This window comes from Anas acuta, chromosome 8 (genome assembly GCF_963932015.1).
Source record: "Anas acuta chromosome 8, bAnaAcu1.1, whole genome shotgun sequence".
In the NCBI taxonomy this organism is placed as follows: domain Eukaryota; kingdom Metazoa; phylum Chordata; class Aves; order Anseriformes; family Anatidae; genus Anas; species Anas acuta.
This window is the reverse complement of record NC_088986.1, coordinates 10,965,487-10,981,847: the sequence shown is the minus strand read 5'-3', so window position 1 is coordinate 10,981,847 and position 16,361 is coordinate 10,965,487. Positions and strand designations below refer to the sequence as shown.

Genomic DNA, 16,361 nt, shown 5'->3' with positions numbered 1-16,361 from the left:
CCTTTCATATCCTCAGCCCTTCTTTGGGCTCTGGAAAAACACTCCTTTCTTTCTGGAAGAGCCACATAATCTGTGCCTCCTTCTTTTATGGTTATAGATTCATTATCTTATTAAAGATTGCGTGGGCGGATGTGAAGTGGTATGCAAGGGCAAGTTTGCATCTTCTATTCTTGATCTGTTAAATACTCTTTGTCTCTGTCTTCCCCATTCCTTGAGACTTCTGCAACCTCAGGTTTACTGGGTGTCTGTGATTGGACAGACAATATTGCAGTTTGTAATTCAGAGTTCATTCATTCCATCATTTCTTCACTGTGCTGCTATCTGAAATTGTGTGTACATAGCAGTGGCGTAGTGTAGATGAGTTTATCTTAAATCAGGTAGCTCAGGTCCAATAAGTTACCTGATATGCAACCTGAGGGGGCAGGGTGAAACCATACCCATCGATGGGTACATCAAGCCCACTGCCAGATCAGCCAGGCTGTGCCTCTTTCAGGTGAGTGTACATCCTGTGGCTGTAGTGGAGATGTACTCTGTGACTCTGAACGTGGAGTACATTCCTTTCTTCATCTCTGTAGCACAGCATACTTGATATTGATCCAGAACATCCCTGCTACTGTTCTGGTATGATTGAATGAACAGATTTCTGATGGTATTAACACATTTGCTAGCAGTGATCGGTACATTCAGAAGTGGTCTAATATGGAGGTTTGTATTTCTGTAGTGTTTTTTGTCAAGTGCTAATTGTTTCCTTCTCTCTGGCCACTTTACTAATTGTTTCTAGAAGGGACAAGTTTCGGTAGCTGCTGGGTTTTTCTGTTGAGGGTATAATTAGGATAATGTATTCCCATACTGACATGGTTAAGAAGGACTAGTTCCCTCTTTTGTAAGTGATTTTGGATAGATCACAACTGTTTGGTTTGGCAAGGACATCTCTTGAATCATTTATATGTTAATGAATGCAGAAGAAAACACCTACATCTGTAGTGAATTTCCATTCTCTGTAAACTGAGTGCGACTTCATGATCTCCTGAACTGCTTCCCTTCTTGCCTTTGTTATGATAGCTGCTGTATATGTGCACATGAATGAGGTAGAAGCAGCCTTGAGAGCAGATACCTCCTGCTTTGTTTTCCGCACACCTCTGCCCAGTGCATTCACCCCTGCACAGTACAGCGCTAGCAGCACTCCTGTATGCAATGAACAATGTAAAGGCAGCTCTGCCCCCCTTCCTCACGGCTTTCACACACTGCCATGGAGATTGCACACATTGGCTTGTGGCTACAAAGCTTGGAGCAAAATCACGTAAACTCTGGTTGCAATTTATAACTCATTGTAACTAAATTAACAGCCAGACAATAGCGGGGAAGTTCAGCATGTCCTAAATCGTTGAATAGAAGTGATCATGAGGCTCAGGATTTAAGCGTTTGGGGTGTCCTAGTGGCACAGATTATGAAGTATTTATTTTACTGCAGGCACCTTTGGTTAAAAGTAAAATCTTCTGTTGCAGTGTTGCCAGTGAGAATGTAAAGTCAGCACTTAGGTATTGATTCTCTCAAGCTCCCTACCGAAATTTATCCTTCCTAGCTAAGGAATTAATTTCTCTCTCTTTTTGATTTCCTCAGGTTCTCGAAGCCGGCACCAATGTTCTTGGATGATTCCTTCAGGAGATGGGCTCGTATCAGGGACTTCGTACCCCCCTTTGGAATTAAAGGACAAGGTATGAGGGAATTATACAGCTGTTGAAAAAGAAGGGGGGCTCTGCAGGTGCTTACCCTGCCATCTTGTTTGTCCATTTTGAAAATTCACTTGGTCCCTAGGGCTCTGTTTTGTTGTTTTTTTTTTTCTAGTGTTATAGAAAAATATTGTACGTGCAGCTCTCAGATACTGGGATTTTCACAGCTGGAACGTGGACCTCAGAGGCTGGGATTAGGGAGGATGGGTTAGTACACAGGGAGAGTCAGTGCAGCAATGGCAGTTTTGACCTACCACCACATTCTGGAAGAAGTGTTTTGACATTGACTGCCATAGTTTGTAGAATCTTGGCTGACAGCATCAGAGAGAGTCCAAATTGGTTTAAAGTACTTTTTTTTTTTTAACCAGTAATTTGCTAAAGAACAGGTGAGGCTCATCTTTCAGAAGTTTTGGATCCTTGGGTTGACCACTGATACAAATCTTCTCATAGTGTTTGGTCATAACGATTTTAAAATTGTGCTACTGGTGCACTTGTGTAGCAAATAAGAGAAATCTATTCAGATGCCTTGGCAATGATTTGCAATATATCCTGTCCTCCAGCTGGAGCGTGGTGGAAGGAGTTGCATTTCAGGTATGCTGTGGGACAGCAGGAGTGGTGCTGCTGGGGATGAGATGGGAATCAGTAGCCCACCCAGCAGGTGGTGTATTTTGTGGGTGGCACACACTCCCCCCTGTCCTGTATGTGGCACCAAAGGCCTCTCTGGGCAAGTGGTGGTGGAGCAGAAGAGATGTGCTCATAGCAGTGATTTTCTGCAGCCATCCTGAATTCTGATGTGTTTATTAAGTTTATTATTAAGTTTATTATGTTGGTGGCATTGCATCAGTTCCCATGATTTTTTTTGTCCCCTGACAAACTCAAGATTGCAGTTGGCTGGCCTCACCCTAGGGATCCAAATACCTGGGGCTGGAAGGACTGCAGCCACACAAGGCTTGAATCTGGCTGTCTCTCTCCCTGGCCCTGGAAGCAGATGTGGTAGTTGTCTGTCAGAACAATCTCTGATCAAAACAAGGACTGGACTGACAAATTTCTTCTGGCTCACATTAATTCCCTTCTTTGTTTTGCATATGTCCATTTCTTGTCCAGTCAGTCTTTTGCAACTCAATAGTCAACTAATTGCTGTCCTCTAAATCAACAAGCAAAGGTTCCTGTAAAGGCCGTAAGAAATAACACTGGCAGCACAAGTGGAAGCCTGCATTGACCACAGGAGGGCTAGTCCCCTGCTAATGGGTGCACAAGGTGTGCAAAGCTAGGGCACGCTGCCTGACCAACGTGGAGGTGGGATTTGCAGATTACACATGATGTCAGCCAGACTTAATAAAAATCATTCCGTTAAACTGAATCCAAATGGAGAAATTCACCAAAAGGGGATGACGGAATGGCTCTGGCAGCCTTTTTCCTGGGTTTGTTGCCAGCTTGTATCACCACCGCAATGTTATGTAAATCTGGTGTTTTATATTGGATTTCCTCAGTTAAAAAGAGAAATGAGAAATTGCCATTATTTAAATGGCTGAGAGCCGAAGCCATGGGACGGAAACAGTTGAATGGGTTATTTTTTTAATGCCCTCCCGGGACTGGATTTTGTGCCAAGTTTCAGTCTGGAGCAAGTTCTGTGTGTGGGAGGGTTGAATTATAAATCTCTGTAAGGCAGGATTTCTAATGGCTGTGCTGACAGCCTGCGAGTCCTAGCGATGCGAATGGCGCCCTTTCATGTTCCACATCACTTGGAATTCTTGCATCAGTCTTTTCTGGCCGGTCCCGCGGGACACGTTCGGGCTCAGCTGAGTGATTGGATGATGGGATCAGCACCTCATTAGGGCTTTCAGTCAGGGCAATCTTAACGATATCCAAACAACCGACCTAGGCAGGCAGCGGGGAGATAAGTCACGTGCTGGTGCGAGATGAAGTCTATCGGAGTGGGATGTGCATGGGAAAAAGCGTAGTCAGGGTGACTGAGAAAGTGTGGAGAGACGTGCCTGTGTTGAAACAGATGGGGCAGGAGTCTTGCTCTGTGCATATAGGAAGCCCAGTGACGCTAACAGCTGGGATTTCCGACGTGAATCACGCTGTGAAAGGTGGCTGGTGTTTACGGACACCGATTGTAACTGCCGTGGTAATGGGAAGATTTTGCTGAGAACTTTGGTGAATATTCCCCAATGTTTTCAAGTTGCTGTGACCTAGTCCAAGAGCAAAAATTTTTTGTGTGAAATATAGTTACAGGATGAGCTCACTTTCAGTAATGCTGCATATTCCAAGAAACTCATAGGAACTTCTCAGTGGCAGCTTGAAAGTACCGAAGTTAGGAAATAAGAGATTCTGAGCAGCTTGGAAGATAACAGCACCATTTCGGCTTTCTTTTATTAAAATTTCCTCCTCTTCTTCAGACTTCTAGCGAAAAGGTTTTCAAACTCATAGCTAAGTTTTACTTCTGAAATGAACTATTGCATTTCATGTCAGATTGGAAACTGCTGCTACCGTCAGTTAACCACCTCAGCCAGCTAAATGAAAGAAGCATGGGTATAAGCAGGTTGCTTCCCTGCTTCTGTATTAACAGGAGTTTCTGAAATGAGGTGAGAAGTAGGAAGTCTTGTGCAAACTCTTTTTGAACAGTAGTCCATGAGTGCCCTATACAACAAATCAGGTGAAGAGGGTTTTATGAGATGCAGTTGTACTTGTTTCTTAAACTGTCTTAAACAGGCAGGGAGTTCTTCTGCATGCTGACTCTGATGCCGCTGTTCACCAAAGACTTGGACTGAGAATTGATCCTAATTACCTGATCCCCATCCCCAGCTACTTGGGACAAAAGCAGAGCTGAGAACTGTCAGGAGTGTTGGAGCTGATATAGCAGACTGAAGGTGTCATTGCATTCATCACACGTCTATTGCTCTCTCAGTGTGCAAATAAGGAAATTAATTTAAATTAATGTCATATTTTTTGAAGAAGCGTGAGTGTATTTGCTCATAGGTTTTAACACCACAAAGGGCCTCTACAAGTATCTGGCTGTTTGTGTAATAGTGGCTCTAGGTTTCACCCAGTGACTTCTGCAGCCATGAGACTGTTTTTCAGAATCCAAGTCAAGACTTTCTAAATGATGAAGAATGACCACATTGTTGAACAGGAGACACTGTCACATTTGACTGTGTTTACTATAAGAAATAAAATTGTTAGTGCTATGATGAGCTTTGTTGTCTCTTACTACGTGACTTGACAGAACCTAGAAATGGGATGTGCCTCTGTGAGTGCTTGGAAATAATGATTCCATCTCTATTAATAAATAAAATAGTTGTCCTCTGGAACTGAAGGCAGCTGAGCTCATTGTTCAAACAGGTTAACTCCCCATGGCCCCCCTCACGCCCCTACAAAGAAAAAGAGGGTGGTTATATTTAGGCTTCCTATCAAGAAAGGTCATTCACCTATATTAGCCTCTGAACCTGTGAATGAATTAGAATAATGCAAATGTCCTGGTGGAGAGCTGCAGGGACTGTGCTAGCAATTTAATAGGGCACTTGTGGGACAGCGTGGGCCCTTGCCCTGCTGCCTGTTTGTTTATTAGCGTGTACGCAGCCAAAGTGAGGGTTATCCTTCAGGAACACGATGAAATTAGTCAGCTTTGAGAGTTGTCAAGAAGATCAAATTGTTAACAAGAAGCTGGAACTGTAAAAGCTACAGATGTCAAGATGTCCTGTGGGGGACATCTCAAACCGCCGAGCACCCTCCTGTGTCCCAGGCTATTGTTTCAGCACTGCCTTGGATGTTGGAGTGCCTCCTGCGTTTCATCATTTGCAGGGGTCTAATTTGCTCTTAGGAATGCTTCTTTCCCAGCACTCACCAGGCCTGCTCTTGTAGCTTTTTCTGTGAAGAACAAGGAGATTGGTTGGGTTTTAGTTTAAAATGAAATTTCTGCTCGTGTATTTGCACTCTTTTCTAGCAGTGCTTCTATCAGTGTGGCTTAGGGAGGTATGCACATGCACGTGTTGTCCATATTGTTGCAGATCCTCTGGCAAGTGCACTGCTTTCAGGGTTAAATTTGTCAATGAATAAGCAATGGAAAAATAGTTTATAGTGTTAGTGAGATTATTAATCCCAGAGGGCCTCCTCCCCAAATTTACCTCTCTAGCTAAAGCAAAAGGAAAGAGTTATTTGAAGAAGGGCAGCAAACAAGACTGGAGAAATACCTGACTATTAATAGCATTTCTCAGTACATGTGGCTTAAAGAATATAGAAGGCTTTCCTAAGAAATAGTAGCTAGTATCTGGCATCATCTCTGTGTAATAAGGACGGGAGTTTGCTGGAGTTTTTATTTTGAACTTAAGCAAAAACATATGGCATAGCATATGCTTAAAAACCTAAACAACTATGATACATGTAATATCTCCTTCATGCGTTTAGTCATTGTGTCACTGCATAGCAGGAATTGTGTGTCCTCACTTCTACCTTTGCTCCTGCTCCTGCTCACTGTAAGCAGAGAGGCTGTTTTGTTGGCCCAGGATCAGTTTGTCTTTGAAGGCGATACTTTTTTCTCACTGTCATGCCACCATCTCAGAATTTGCTCTCACCACCAATTTACAAAGCCATTTCACCCCCACTGTAGTATGAGAATATTTTAAGAACATGAGAATATTAAGAACATACTTGAAATGCTACAGTTTTATTGAATGTAATAAGTTGTAGTACTGGCCAGGAGACTTTGTATTTTCATCTGATACAAGAGAGACATTGCCCAGAGCACCAATACTAATATATTGTGCAATGGTTAATTGTTCTCATACTTGGTTTTATTTGGATGTTTTTCTTTGTGTGAATGCTGCTGGGAAGAACCATGGTTCAGTGCTGCTTAGCAGTGTTTTCATTAGTCTCATGGGGGAGAGGTCATGCATCTTCAGTGAAAATGTTGAGTTTTCGGGCGTGCAGAAGTTGGTATAGCAAAATGTTATCAGGAAAAAAAATCTCTTTTCATGCATGTTCTTTTCTTGCATAGTTTTTTTTCTTCCACATCAACTTTCTTGGCGTGAACAATATTTTATCTGTGAGAAAACATATTCATTTGGTCATCACAATGAAAATTTAAAACTGACCCAAAAAAAGCACCATCAGAAAAGTAGGTCTTTCCCAACCTACCCTTCCAGCTCTTTGTAGAGGCTGGAGTACTACATGCAAACACCTTCCCTACCTTTTGACTCATTCTACTTGATAATGGGGAGTCTGTTTTCTACTTTAATTTTCCAATTTTGTCTTGATTTAGTTAGCTGCATGCTGTTGTATGGATGATTTTCCTACTGGGAGCGTTTTTTTGTTCTTCACTTGTTCTTTACTAAACAAGAAGCATAAACATGTATAGATGTTAATTCTGTTCAGCATAGGTATTAACATAAGATTGTTTCTCTGCAAGTTTGATTGAGGCAGATTGCTGAACTATTTTCTACTAGAATTTTACACTTGACCAAAATTGGTAATAGTTGCCATTATCACATGGGAATATATCTATAAAAATGTTGCTGTTTCCCCCAGGGAATTTAGCTGATTTTATAACCTCAAGAAATTAAATGAGAGGTTTGAGGCAGGGGGAAAGGTTCAAGTTTCAGAAGAGGTAGAGGATCAACGTTTCATTATTGCTTCCAAAGGGAAGTTGTGTCATCAGTTTTGAAGTTAAATCATCCCTCACTCTTGAGCTCTCTTGATGAAAGTACAAGCCTCCAGTGGAGTCCCTTATTTCAATTAAAATTAATGTGTTGCTGTTGAATGTACTTAAAGAATAGTTCTTCTCCTAACCCGTTGAGAAGCAAAATGTGCCTGAGGGAGATCTCAAAGCCCAAGTTCCCAGTTAATTGAGTGACTCCAAATTAAGATTCTTCCCAGAAGTGTTGAAACGCAATTGAGACGTGGATGTTATCCCTCTCTCTTACCTCTTAGAGGGAAGAGCAGGTGTCCTCTAGCTGTCCTAAGTGCCATATTGTAATGGTTCTGCAAGGCTCAGGAGAATTAGAAATCACTGTAGTAGTTGTTGATGAGGTTTTTGTCCTTGAAGACATTGCCTGGTCACTGTGAAGGGGCATCAAAAATGCAACGACAAGAGGAAGAACAGCCCTCTTTTAGCAACTGTATTTATTTTCCCTCGTCTTTGGACAGCGTGTTATGAATCCTTCAAGGTTCACTTTCATTTGCCATGAATTAGCCTGTTTCTACAGCCTTTATTGCTTCCTGAGCACCAGACTTGAGTTTGGATCAAAATGGTTAATGCATGGCTATTGCAAAATGCTGCCCATTTTCTGGCATAATTGTTTTTTAAATTAATGCTCCAACTTTCCGAGCCCTGGGATTATGTTGGGAACTAAACTTGTATTCTGAAAAAACAAACTCTTGGTTGTGAAGAAAAGCTTGAAAAAAAATCCCTGAAGGCTCTAAAGCTACGATGTAAATCAAGAGTCTAAATGTTTTGTATTTTATTTATATCTTATTAAAAAAAAAAAAAAGACCTTAAGGGCTTTCCCGAGCTTACATTTAATGCATGCCAGGTTTTCCTAAAATTGTTATTGCTTCTTCAGGCTTTTTTTTTTCCTGTCTCTTGATTTGTATTTTATATCTATGCAACAGTAAATACATGTTTGTCAATAAGATTAAAAATCATCAATGGAAGTATTGTGATACTGGAAGTAGTGATGGCTTGAAGTGCTGTTGTTAAAGTGTATCTCAAGTAACCAACCGAAATCTGGCACAGCGATGACCTTAAGAAAGCATTGTCTTGTGTTTACACACGAGCTGATGTGGGGACGGAGCCCTGCAGTTAGTTGTGAGCTGCCTCGGGGAGCCAGTTCACATGTTAGCAATATGCTTCCAAGTTCTGGAAGTCTTTGTAGCTGCTTTCTCCTGCACAGACGTCATAAAGTTAGCTGATCAATAACAAGCAGTGCTGCGAGGAATTTCAGACTCGCTTTGATATCTGTTTTACTCGCTGCGTTCTTAGCTTCTCTAAAATACAAATGGTGGTGTGTGGCTACAGCTGGATGTGGCGTTTCTGGAGGGAGCTGGAAGACGGAGCACATGGTGGGACCTGAGGCCACGGCCTCGTGCTGAGCATCAGGGTGGGGAATTACAGAACGGCTGAGGTGGGAAGGGACCTCTGGAGGTCACCTAGTCCAACCCCCTTGCTCAGGTGGGGTCCCCTGGGGCACATTACCCAGGATTGTGTCCAGAAGGCTTTTGGCTATCTATAACATCACTCCTCAGCTCCCATACAGAGTGAGATCCTAAGGACAAAAATGCCAGAGAAGGACTTTATATGGGGATAAACTTGCGTTTTATGGGGTAGTGTAAAAAAATAAAGTATGGATTGTTTGTGCTTATGTCTTGTTTGCAAATATTGAGACTTGTTTCATCCATAGCTTAAATAGCATTTAGCCTGCTCGCCCCACAAACCTAACAGGCATGTGGCATTCCATTATCACGGGGACAGTGACCGTATGCAGAGGAGATGGGTTGTCTGTCAACCTCACCCCAGTCAGTGGATTCCCAAAAGCTGAAGGTCACAAGTGGTGGCTGGAGGTGAGGAGGCTGGGTGACCACACGTGGAGGTGGGCACCGACCAGGGCTTGCAGAGCACCACAGAGGAACACAGCTCCCTGACCCTGGGACGTGCTATTCAAGTTCTTTTTGGTGGCAGTAAAGGCATGTAGACTTTCCTGATTTGAGAGAAAGATGGCTGGTGTGGAATATTTGAAAAATAGCCTCTTCTCTCGGCCATTGGAGAGTGCGTGAGCAGCTCGATGTGTTCGCTTTTAAGGCAGGCAGAAGGTAGGTCCTGTGAGATGGCTGCAGTACGCCCTGTGGAGTGAAAAGGTCTCCGTTTTTTTATGATACTAGCAAGAAGCTTATGCATTAGAAACAACAGTGTTAAGTGTTGTTGACATTTACAGTGAAGGTCTCCACTCTTCCACATAAATAACAGATAAAAATGCTAGAATTCAGACTCGGGCTGGTTCTCACTGTGTGGTCACTGCCCGCCTAATTTCGAACTATTTACTTATAGTTTTTCCAAATGTCTGAAAATTTCAGGGTCAACCTGAAGTCAAGATGTACTCGAGTTCAGAGAAATCGTGCAGTCCTGAGATGCTTTTGAATCTTCTGATGTTATAAGGAGAACTGATAGAATGTGTCATGATAACTTGGGATTCTTAGATAAATTTAGTCAACTCCTCCTCTAGATAGGAGGAAAATGTGCAGAGGCTTACTGCTCTGTTTGTATAGTAATAGTGTGCGCATAGTGGTTGATAGACAAATGGCTTAAACAATCTCCCTTGCTCCCCAGTAACCTAAATTCTCCGTGACAAGAGAAAAAGTATAATAAACAGAAACTTCAACTGCGGAAAGCTGTCATAGATCCTTTGCCCTGGTGATGTGCTTGTTATTTAATAATGGGAGAAGAATGGGCCTTTGGTGGCTGTGCCCTCCAAGGAGCTGCAGAGATGCAGCTTGTGCATCATCGACTTGATTGCAAGGGAGACAAAATGATTCCCATCCAGCTCAGTGCTGGTGGAAGACCCATCTTTACCCTCACTGCTTCTTAAGCTGTTTGGTGGGAAGTAAGGTGGACAAAGGGATGCTCGTGTATTTTGTCCTCCGTTCTTGTTGGGCAGCACTCCCTGCCTCCCAGGGCAGAAGGGAGGAATGCACTACTTTGACTTTGAGGGATGAATCCCAGGCAGTTAGATATGAAGAAAGCTTGTATTATTTTAACTTCCCTTTTCATTCAAAAATTAATTTAAAACGTGTGCTAAGAAAAATAACACAAATACCAATAATTAAGGTATTTGTCCCTATCACTTGCAAGATCTGGTTTGTTCTCATTTGTGTGATTTTTGATCTTAAGAAAAGCCATGCTCAGATGCTTTCCCTTCCCAATCCAGCTAACACCTGCAGGACGATTGCACTGACATTTAAACATCAATGTTTTCCTGTGGTCTGAAGAAAGGATTTAGTCTTGGTAATACCTGCCTTGAATCTTACAGTATGAACAGGAAGAGCAGTGCACAGCAAGTGTTGCTGCTGTTGGCTTTCCTAAGCCTCCAAGCAGTTCCCAAAACTGTGGCCACTAAATGGCTGTTGGATGATCTGTGTCTGCTCCAGCCCCCTTTGTGCCCGCGGTGAGGGCAGGTGGCAAGTTCTGCCTGCTCAGAGCTGAGCTGCCATGCAGCCCTGCAGTCTCTGCACCGTGCTCTCCAGGGTTCGTGTTTCTAGGTGTGCAGTGCCAAGACATGTCTGCAGGGCTGGTTCGCTGGGGTTCTGCACCGAACAAAAGTAGCTGAAACTTTTCCAGATGGGAAATGGTTCGCAAAGAATGAGACCTGCCTGAATGGGGATGTGTCTGAGCTAATGAGTTCTGTTACACCTGAGCTGGCTGCATGCCTGGGCCCTGGAAGCGAGAGGTGAGTGCACGCATACCTGTTGCTTGTAACAGGAAGGATTTTTATCTTTTGTAGTACTCAGAACATGTATACTCAAGCCCCTCCCGGCCCCTCCTCGGTGCACTGGTGTACGAGGCAGAGCACACCCACCACTGTCTGCTCTTCTCATTTGCCAGGCACGAGAGAAGTGGTGCCTGGGCTGGTGCTGTCTGCATCCATGCCTCACTTTATTCATAATCTGGGTGAACCATCTACCAAAAGAAACCCACAAGTTGGTAGTGTAGCTGTTGCTCTAATAAAATGATCTTTCTTTTGAGCGTGGTTCCATTTAAAGCAATACACAATCAGTGCCCTTAAAGATAATAGTAAAATAGATTGAGAAAAAGTGACAGTTATCGGAAATAAAATGTGCTCTTCCGAAACACTGCCCTTGGACTGCTCTGTTCAGATTCCTTTGGCTTTTGCTGTGTTCAGTGCAAATAGGTTACCGGTGCCAAATGCACATGCCCCCCTCAGCAGCAGTGCGGTGTCCAGCTTCTAGCAGAGTTCAGCTCAGGTGAAAAGATCTGGTGCCTCTCCCTCGCTTGGACCGTTAGCTTTCCTTGCTAGTGCTTGTGGCTCCTGTACCTGACTTCCAGTGAGGATGTTGGAGTAGAGAAACCAGCACTGAGGGCACCTGTGCCACCTTCATTCCTGCTGCACATCAATACTTGGCAATGAAGGACTTTTCCTGAGCTTCAGTCAGCAGGTTTGAATGATAACACCGTGATTTGTGCAACTTCCAAACCTCTCAGGTGCAACGTGTTAGATTGTGGGGGTTGCTGAAAAATTGTTTCCCGTTTCACTATTCCTAAACTTCACTGAATATTCTATATTATTGTTTGTTTTGTTTGTGTTTTCTCTCTGGATGATGGGAATGGGGAGCATCCCAACCCCAAACGCTGCCATATCCAGTCCTAAAGTAGTCATGTTTCATTCCTGAATGTTCGCTACGAAGGCATTACTAATTAGCTGGCAAGCTGTGAAAAACAGAATTGTTTGAGTGCATTAGTCAACTGTATCCCATGTGCTTTTTAATATAATGTAACGGATGGCCTCCAAGAAGTGCAGGGTGTTAATCTGTGGGTGGTAGAGCAAACCTGGCATAACAAAAGCTTGGTAGATGGGAGGCTGCAGCCCTTGACATGTGATCCTTTGATCTCTTTTTTTCTGAGAGTATGGGAAAACAACCACAGAAACGTATACCATCCACGGAAGAGACAGGCCAAGGAGAGGACTGTGGCATGGAGCCATTAGAGGTCACAGCAACCTACTGCTGTTGCAGAAGATGTAGGGAAAAAGCATTCCTGCTGGAGAGGGAGTCTGCTATCAACGTGTCAGAAAAAAATATCTTCAAAAGAAGGAAAAATTTAAAAAGCTACATTATTTTGTTAACAAAATATGTTGCTTTTACTCTACAAATTGCTTTTTTTTTTTTCTGTAGTCTACTCCAAAATAAGATCTTCTGAAAGTAATCTCAGTTCCCAGCTTGCAACAGTTGGCAGGGGCTGTCAGTAATGCCATGTCAAAAAATCCCAGATTTGAAGTAACCATTAGTCATTTTCTGTTTATCACCTTTGTATGTCTGCCTCATGTCTCGCTGGTTTGTTGTCAGGCTCAGTTATTTGGCAGGTGGGCTGCCTCAGGCCTGTGTTTGTCCCACATCCTCACCCTGTGCTTTTTGCAGTGATGGAGCAAAGCCAGCACGTAAAAACAGAAATCCCTGTTTGAAAGGGACAGCCCCTAACTGCGCCAAATGCCCAAAGTAGTGTCAGGAAAAATATTAAAGTTCAGTGTAAATAATCATTTGATGTCAATCTTTTTAATGTTGCTGTGTCACTTTTAATCTTTTATGAAGAAATGACATTTGCTCTTTTGGACTGGTTGTTCCTAGGAACCTTTGAACCAGTTGACCAAGGTATTCAGGGAAAGGATGTGACAGATATCTATAATCTCCTGAGGAAAGTGGAAGGGACTGATTGTTCACAGTCTTTTCCAGTATAAATGAAGGTAGGAGTAGCCAGATTTATAATCAGGAAAGGGAAGTGACTGAGAGTCCATATGGATCCAGGAGGACTCTGAGCTCATAGGACAGAAATCACTGCAGGTTGCCAGATCCATAGGAGCTATACCTGATGTGCAGAACCCTGATTTGAAAATAACTAAATTCTAGAGGAGTATTTGAGAGAAACACTATTTCTGTTTGCTTTGTTCTTGTGCTCTTCTTAGGCAGCTGCTTAAGGCAGCAGTTAGAGCCAGGATTTGGGGATGGACAGACTGTCTGAACTAGTGCAGCCATTCTGGAGTTCCTGGTACATCTGTAAACCCGGGCTAGCCAGAGCATTGCTGCTGCATGGACGGGACGTGATGGAGTTTGGATCTTTATGGGGGAGAGAGGTTGGAGAAACTTGGTATGAAGGACGAATCTAGAAGGGAGCAGACTCCACAGCTTCCAGACTTTATAGATTTATTTATGTGTAATCATTGCGCTTCTGTAATTTAATACATTTAATATGGGCATGTGTCTATGCTTGCATAACTAACACCATCTGGTTGCTGCAGTGTTCTCTGGGTATCAGTTTAGGCTTTGTGGCTCCATGGGCATTTCTTTAAGCAGCTGTGATGGTTTAATTGGATTCTGCCATGAAGAAAGCCAGACTGAGGAACTGAACTAAAAGTAACTAAGCAAAATAAAACTAAATAAAAAGTAAATACAAATACAAAAGCGAAATCTAACTAAACTAGAAGTATAAACTAAAAGTAACCCAGCAAAATAGAAAGCGTTAATTTTAATGTGTTTCTGTTCCTGCATCCAGTTCACCACTCAGCTGTGTAAAAGCTTGCATGAAGCAAGCACTGGCAGTGGTATTGGCTTTTTCATGTCTGAAGTGTTTGTGGGACTGCAGTCCCAGGGAAGTGGGTGTGAAACCACTGCCTTAAACTGGATTTTTTTTCCTTGCACCCTCTCTGTGCAAGTCTCTGGTGCACTCTGTCAGAATTTGGCACCTCGTGTGTCTTTGCAGTCAGTGTGTGAAGGTCATTGTCCAAATGAAATCGGAATATGCGAGTTCAAGCGGTTACTCGTGATGAGAACCTTATTTCAGTCCCTCCAAGTAAGCGCTTCAGAAGCCTTACATCCCTTTGTTTTTCATTTCCGCTCGAAGTGAGTTCTTCCTAATGTCTTCTTCCTTTCTCCCCAGATAATCTGATCAAAGCCATCCTGTCAGCAACCAAAGATTACCGTCTAACTCCAGCTCTTGACAGGTAAGATGAGACCTTTTAGAGTAGGAGGAATTGAAGCAATTATTTTCCCTGTCCTAAATAAATGTTGCCAGAGATTGCCTGTTCCTTGGAGGTGGATCAGGAGCTGGAAAGAGTCCTCTTTCCAGTAAATCTGTAAACTCTGGAGGCCTTTAAGTCAAGCATAAGTGGAAAAAACAGCCTTTACCTTTTGACTATTTCCTAGTCTTTTGTTCCCTGTGGTATCACAGTACACTCTCTTGCCTATTTTTCAAATAAGTAAATAGCTGCTTTTCAGTAAACACATTCTTTTTCAGCCTTTCTGACAAAGAAATAGGATCACAAGGACCTCTTAGCGGGAAAGAAGGGGCTGGCTTGTTTTAACAATGTCTCGTGAATTCCTCGCTCTTCAAGCAGGAATGTGTGATTGTGTTGTCCCAGCCTGTGCCAGGATGCGATAGCAATTCTCTCGGGTCCTGAGGTATTTGGACCGGTGCCTTGGGAAGAAGCTCCTGTGATTCTTCAGTCCTATTTGTAGAGCTTGCTTCTGAGACTCATTGACATGTTAATGATCAGCTTCCCAATGATACTCCTCTCGTCTTTCCTATCCTTGCTTTACTGTCATTCCTTTCCCTTGCCCTGCAGTTCTGGTTTAGTGCCACCTCCCAGACTGGAGGTGGTTTCCTTGAGAAGTTGTCAGAGTTTTTCACTGGGACACGCTTTCTTTCACAAGTCCTCATACTACTCTTTTCCAAGCAGCGGTGCTTCCTTGAACACAGGCTAGCAACACAATTCCTGCTTTCTAAACACCTTGGTTTTATTTCCTGGCCCAGCATCCCCTCTGTCCACTTTTCCATGACGACGTTCAGAAGCTTTTCCAGCCTTTCCATAGTTGTCCACATCTCGCACGTTGATTGTAGAGCTTGCCAACTATAGTTAGAGTTGGGAGTTCATCTCTATGTTGAAAGTTTGTTCTTTTTTTTTTATTTTTTTTTTTATTTTTTTGCAATCCATGTGCTAATTTAGGTTGCTTTGAAGTTTGTCTTCTCTCACAGCAATGCCGGATACACTTAGCCTTTAGAATATGGATTAATTTGGGAAATGATGTCCAGAAGGCAAAATCATTGTACAAATGACCTTTGAGATTTTACACACAATTGAGTCTCACCCATCTGGGATTTATCTCAGCCCTGGTTGGAGAGTTAAGATTTTAATCTGTTGAAAAATCTACAGATAGACACTTTCAAAAGTTTGCTCATGGGAAATAAGTGTTAATGACATGGAGGGCAGGTGAAATATTCGTGCAGTGAGAGTTAATGTAGTAGCGACTCTTGCTGCTCACCTGTTTTTTGAGGGGTGGGATGTTGTTGTGTTTTTTGTTGTTATTGCTGTTGTGTTTTTTTTTTTAAGTCCTTTCTCAGCAGATCGTGAGATACAGCCACACTAGCACCAGCTGCTCACTTTTTTTTTTGTTTTCTTTATAATGGCTTTGGTGTAGAGATAGGAGAGACTTAACACTTAGGTTTGCGTGCTTGTAAATACATAGATTGGGGAAATACTGTTTCTTTGGGAATTCTGTGGTAAATGCAGAGCAGCGGATGTTGAATGTACGCATTTCTTTTAGCAGCCCAGAAGCCAGGTGCAGGGGGATCAGTCTCTTCTGTGGGGCTGTGCAAACTGTGTATGCACACACATGCATGTTGGCACCCTGAGTACAGGGTGCTGCGATGCACTACTGCAGTCAAGCAGGCGTTGTAGGAGAAGGCATAACGTATCTTCTGAGCTGATGGAAGCAGGTGGGTTACTGCTAGCTGCGGTCATCTCTGGATGTTGTTTTCCCCATTCAGTGGGGCAAATGGGCCACTTCATGTGTCTGCATCTCTGGGCAGTAAGTGCTTTTTTCCTCAAATGAAGCGAATGCAATTTTCCTTGTCAT

The 16,361-nt window shown here is 43.0% G+C and overlaps 1 protein-coding gene across 9 annotated transcripts in view; it reads left to right on the top strand.

The window, feature by feature from the left end:
• ST3GAL3 (ST3 beta-galactoside alpha-2,3-sialyltransferase 3) overlaps positions 1-16,361 on the top strand; it is a 175,852-nt gene that overhangs the window by 104,646 nt on the left and 54,845 nt on the right. For all 9 annotated transcript variants that reach the window (XM_068689688.1, XM_068689689.1, XM_068689687.1 and 6 more), the window contains 2 exons: positions 1,621-1,715; positions 14,386-14,449. In XM_068689688.1, coding sequence (XP_068545789.1) covers positions 1,621-1,715; positions 14,386-14,449 — 159 coding nt within the window. The remainder of the gene's footprint in view (positions 1-1,620; positions 1,716-14,385; positions 14,450-16,361) is intronic.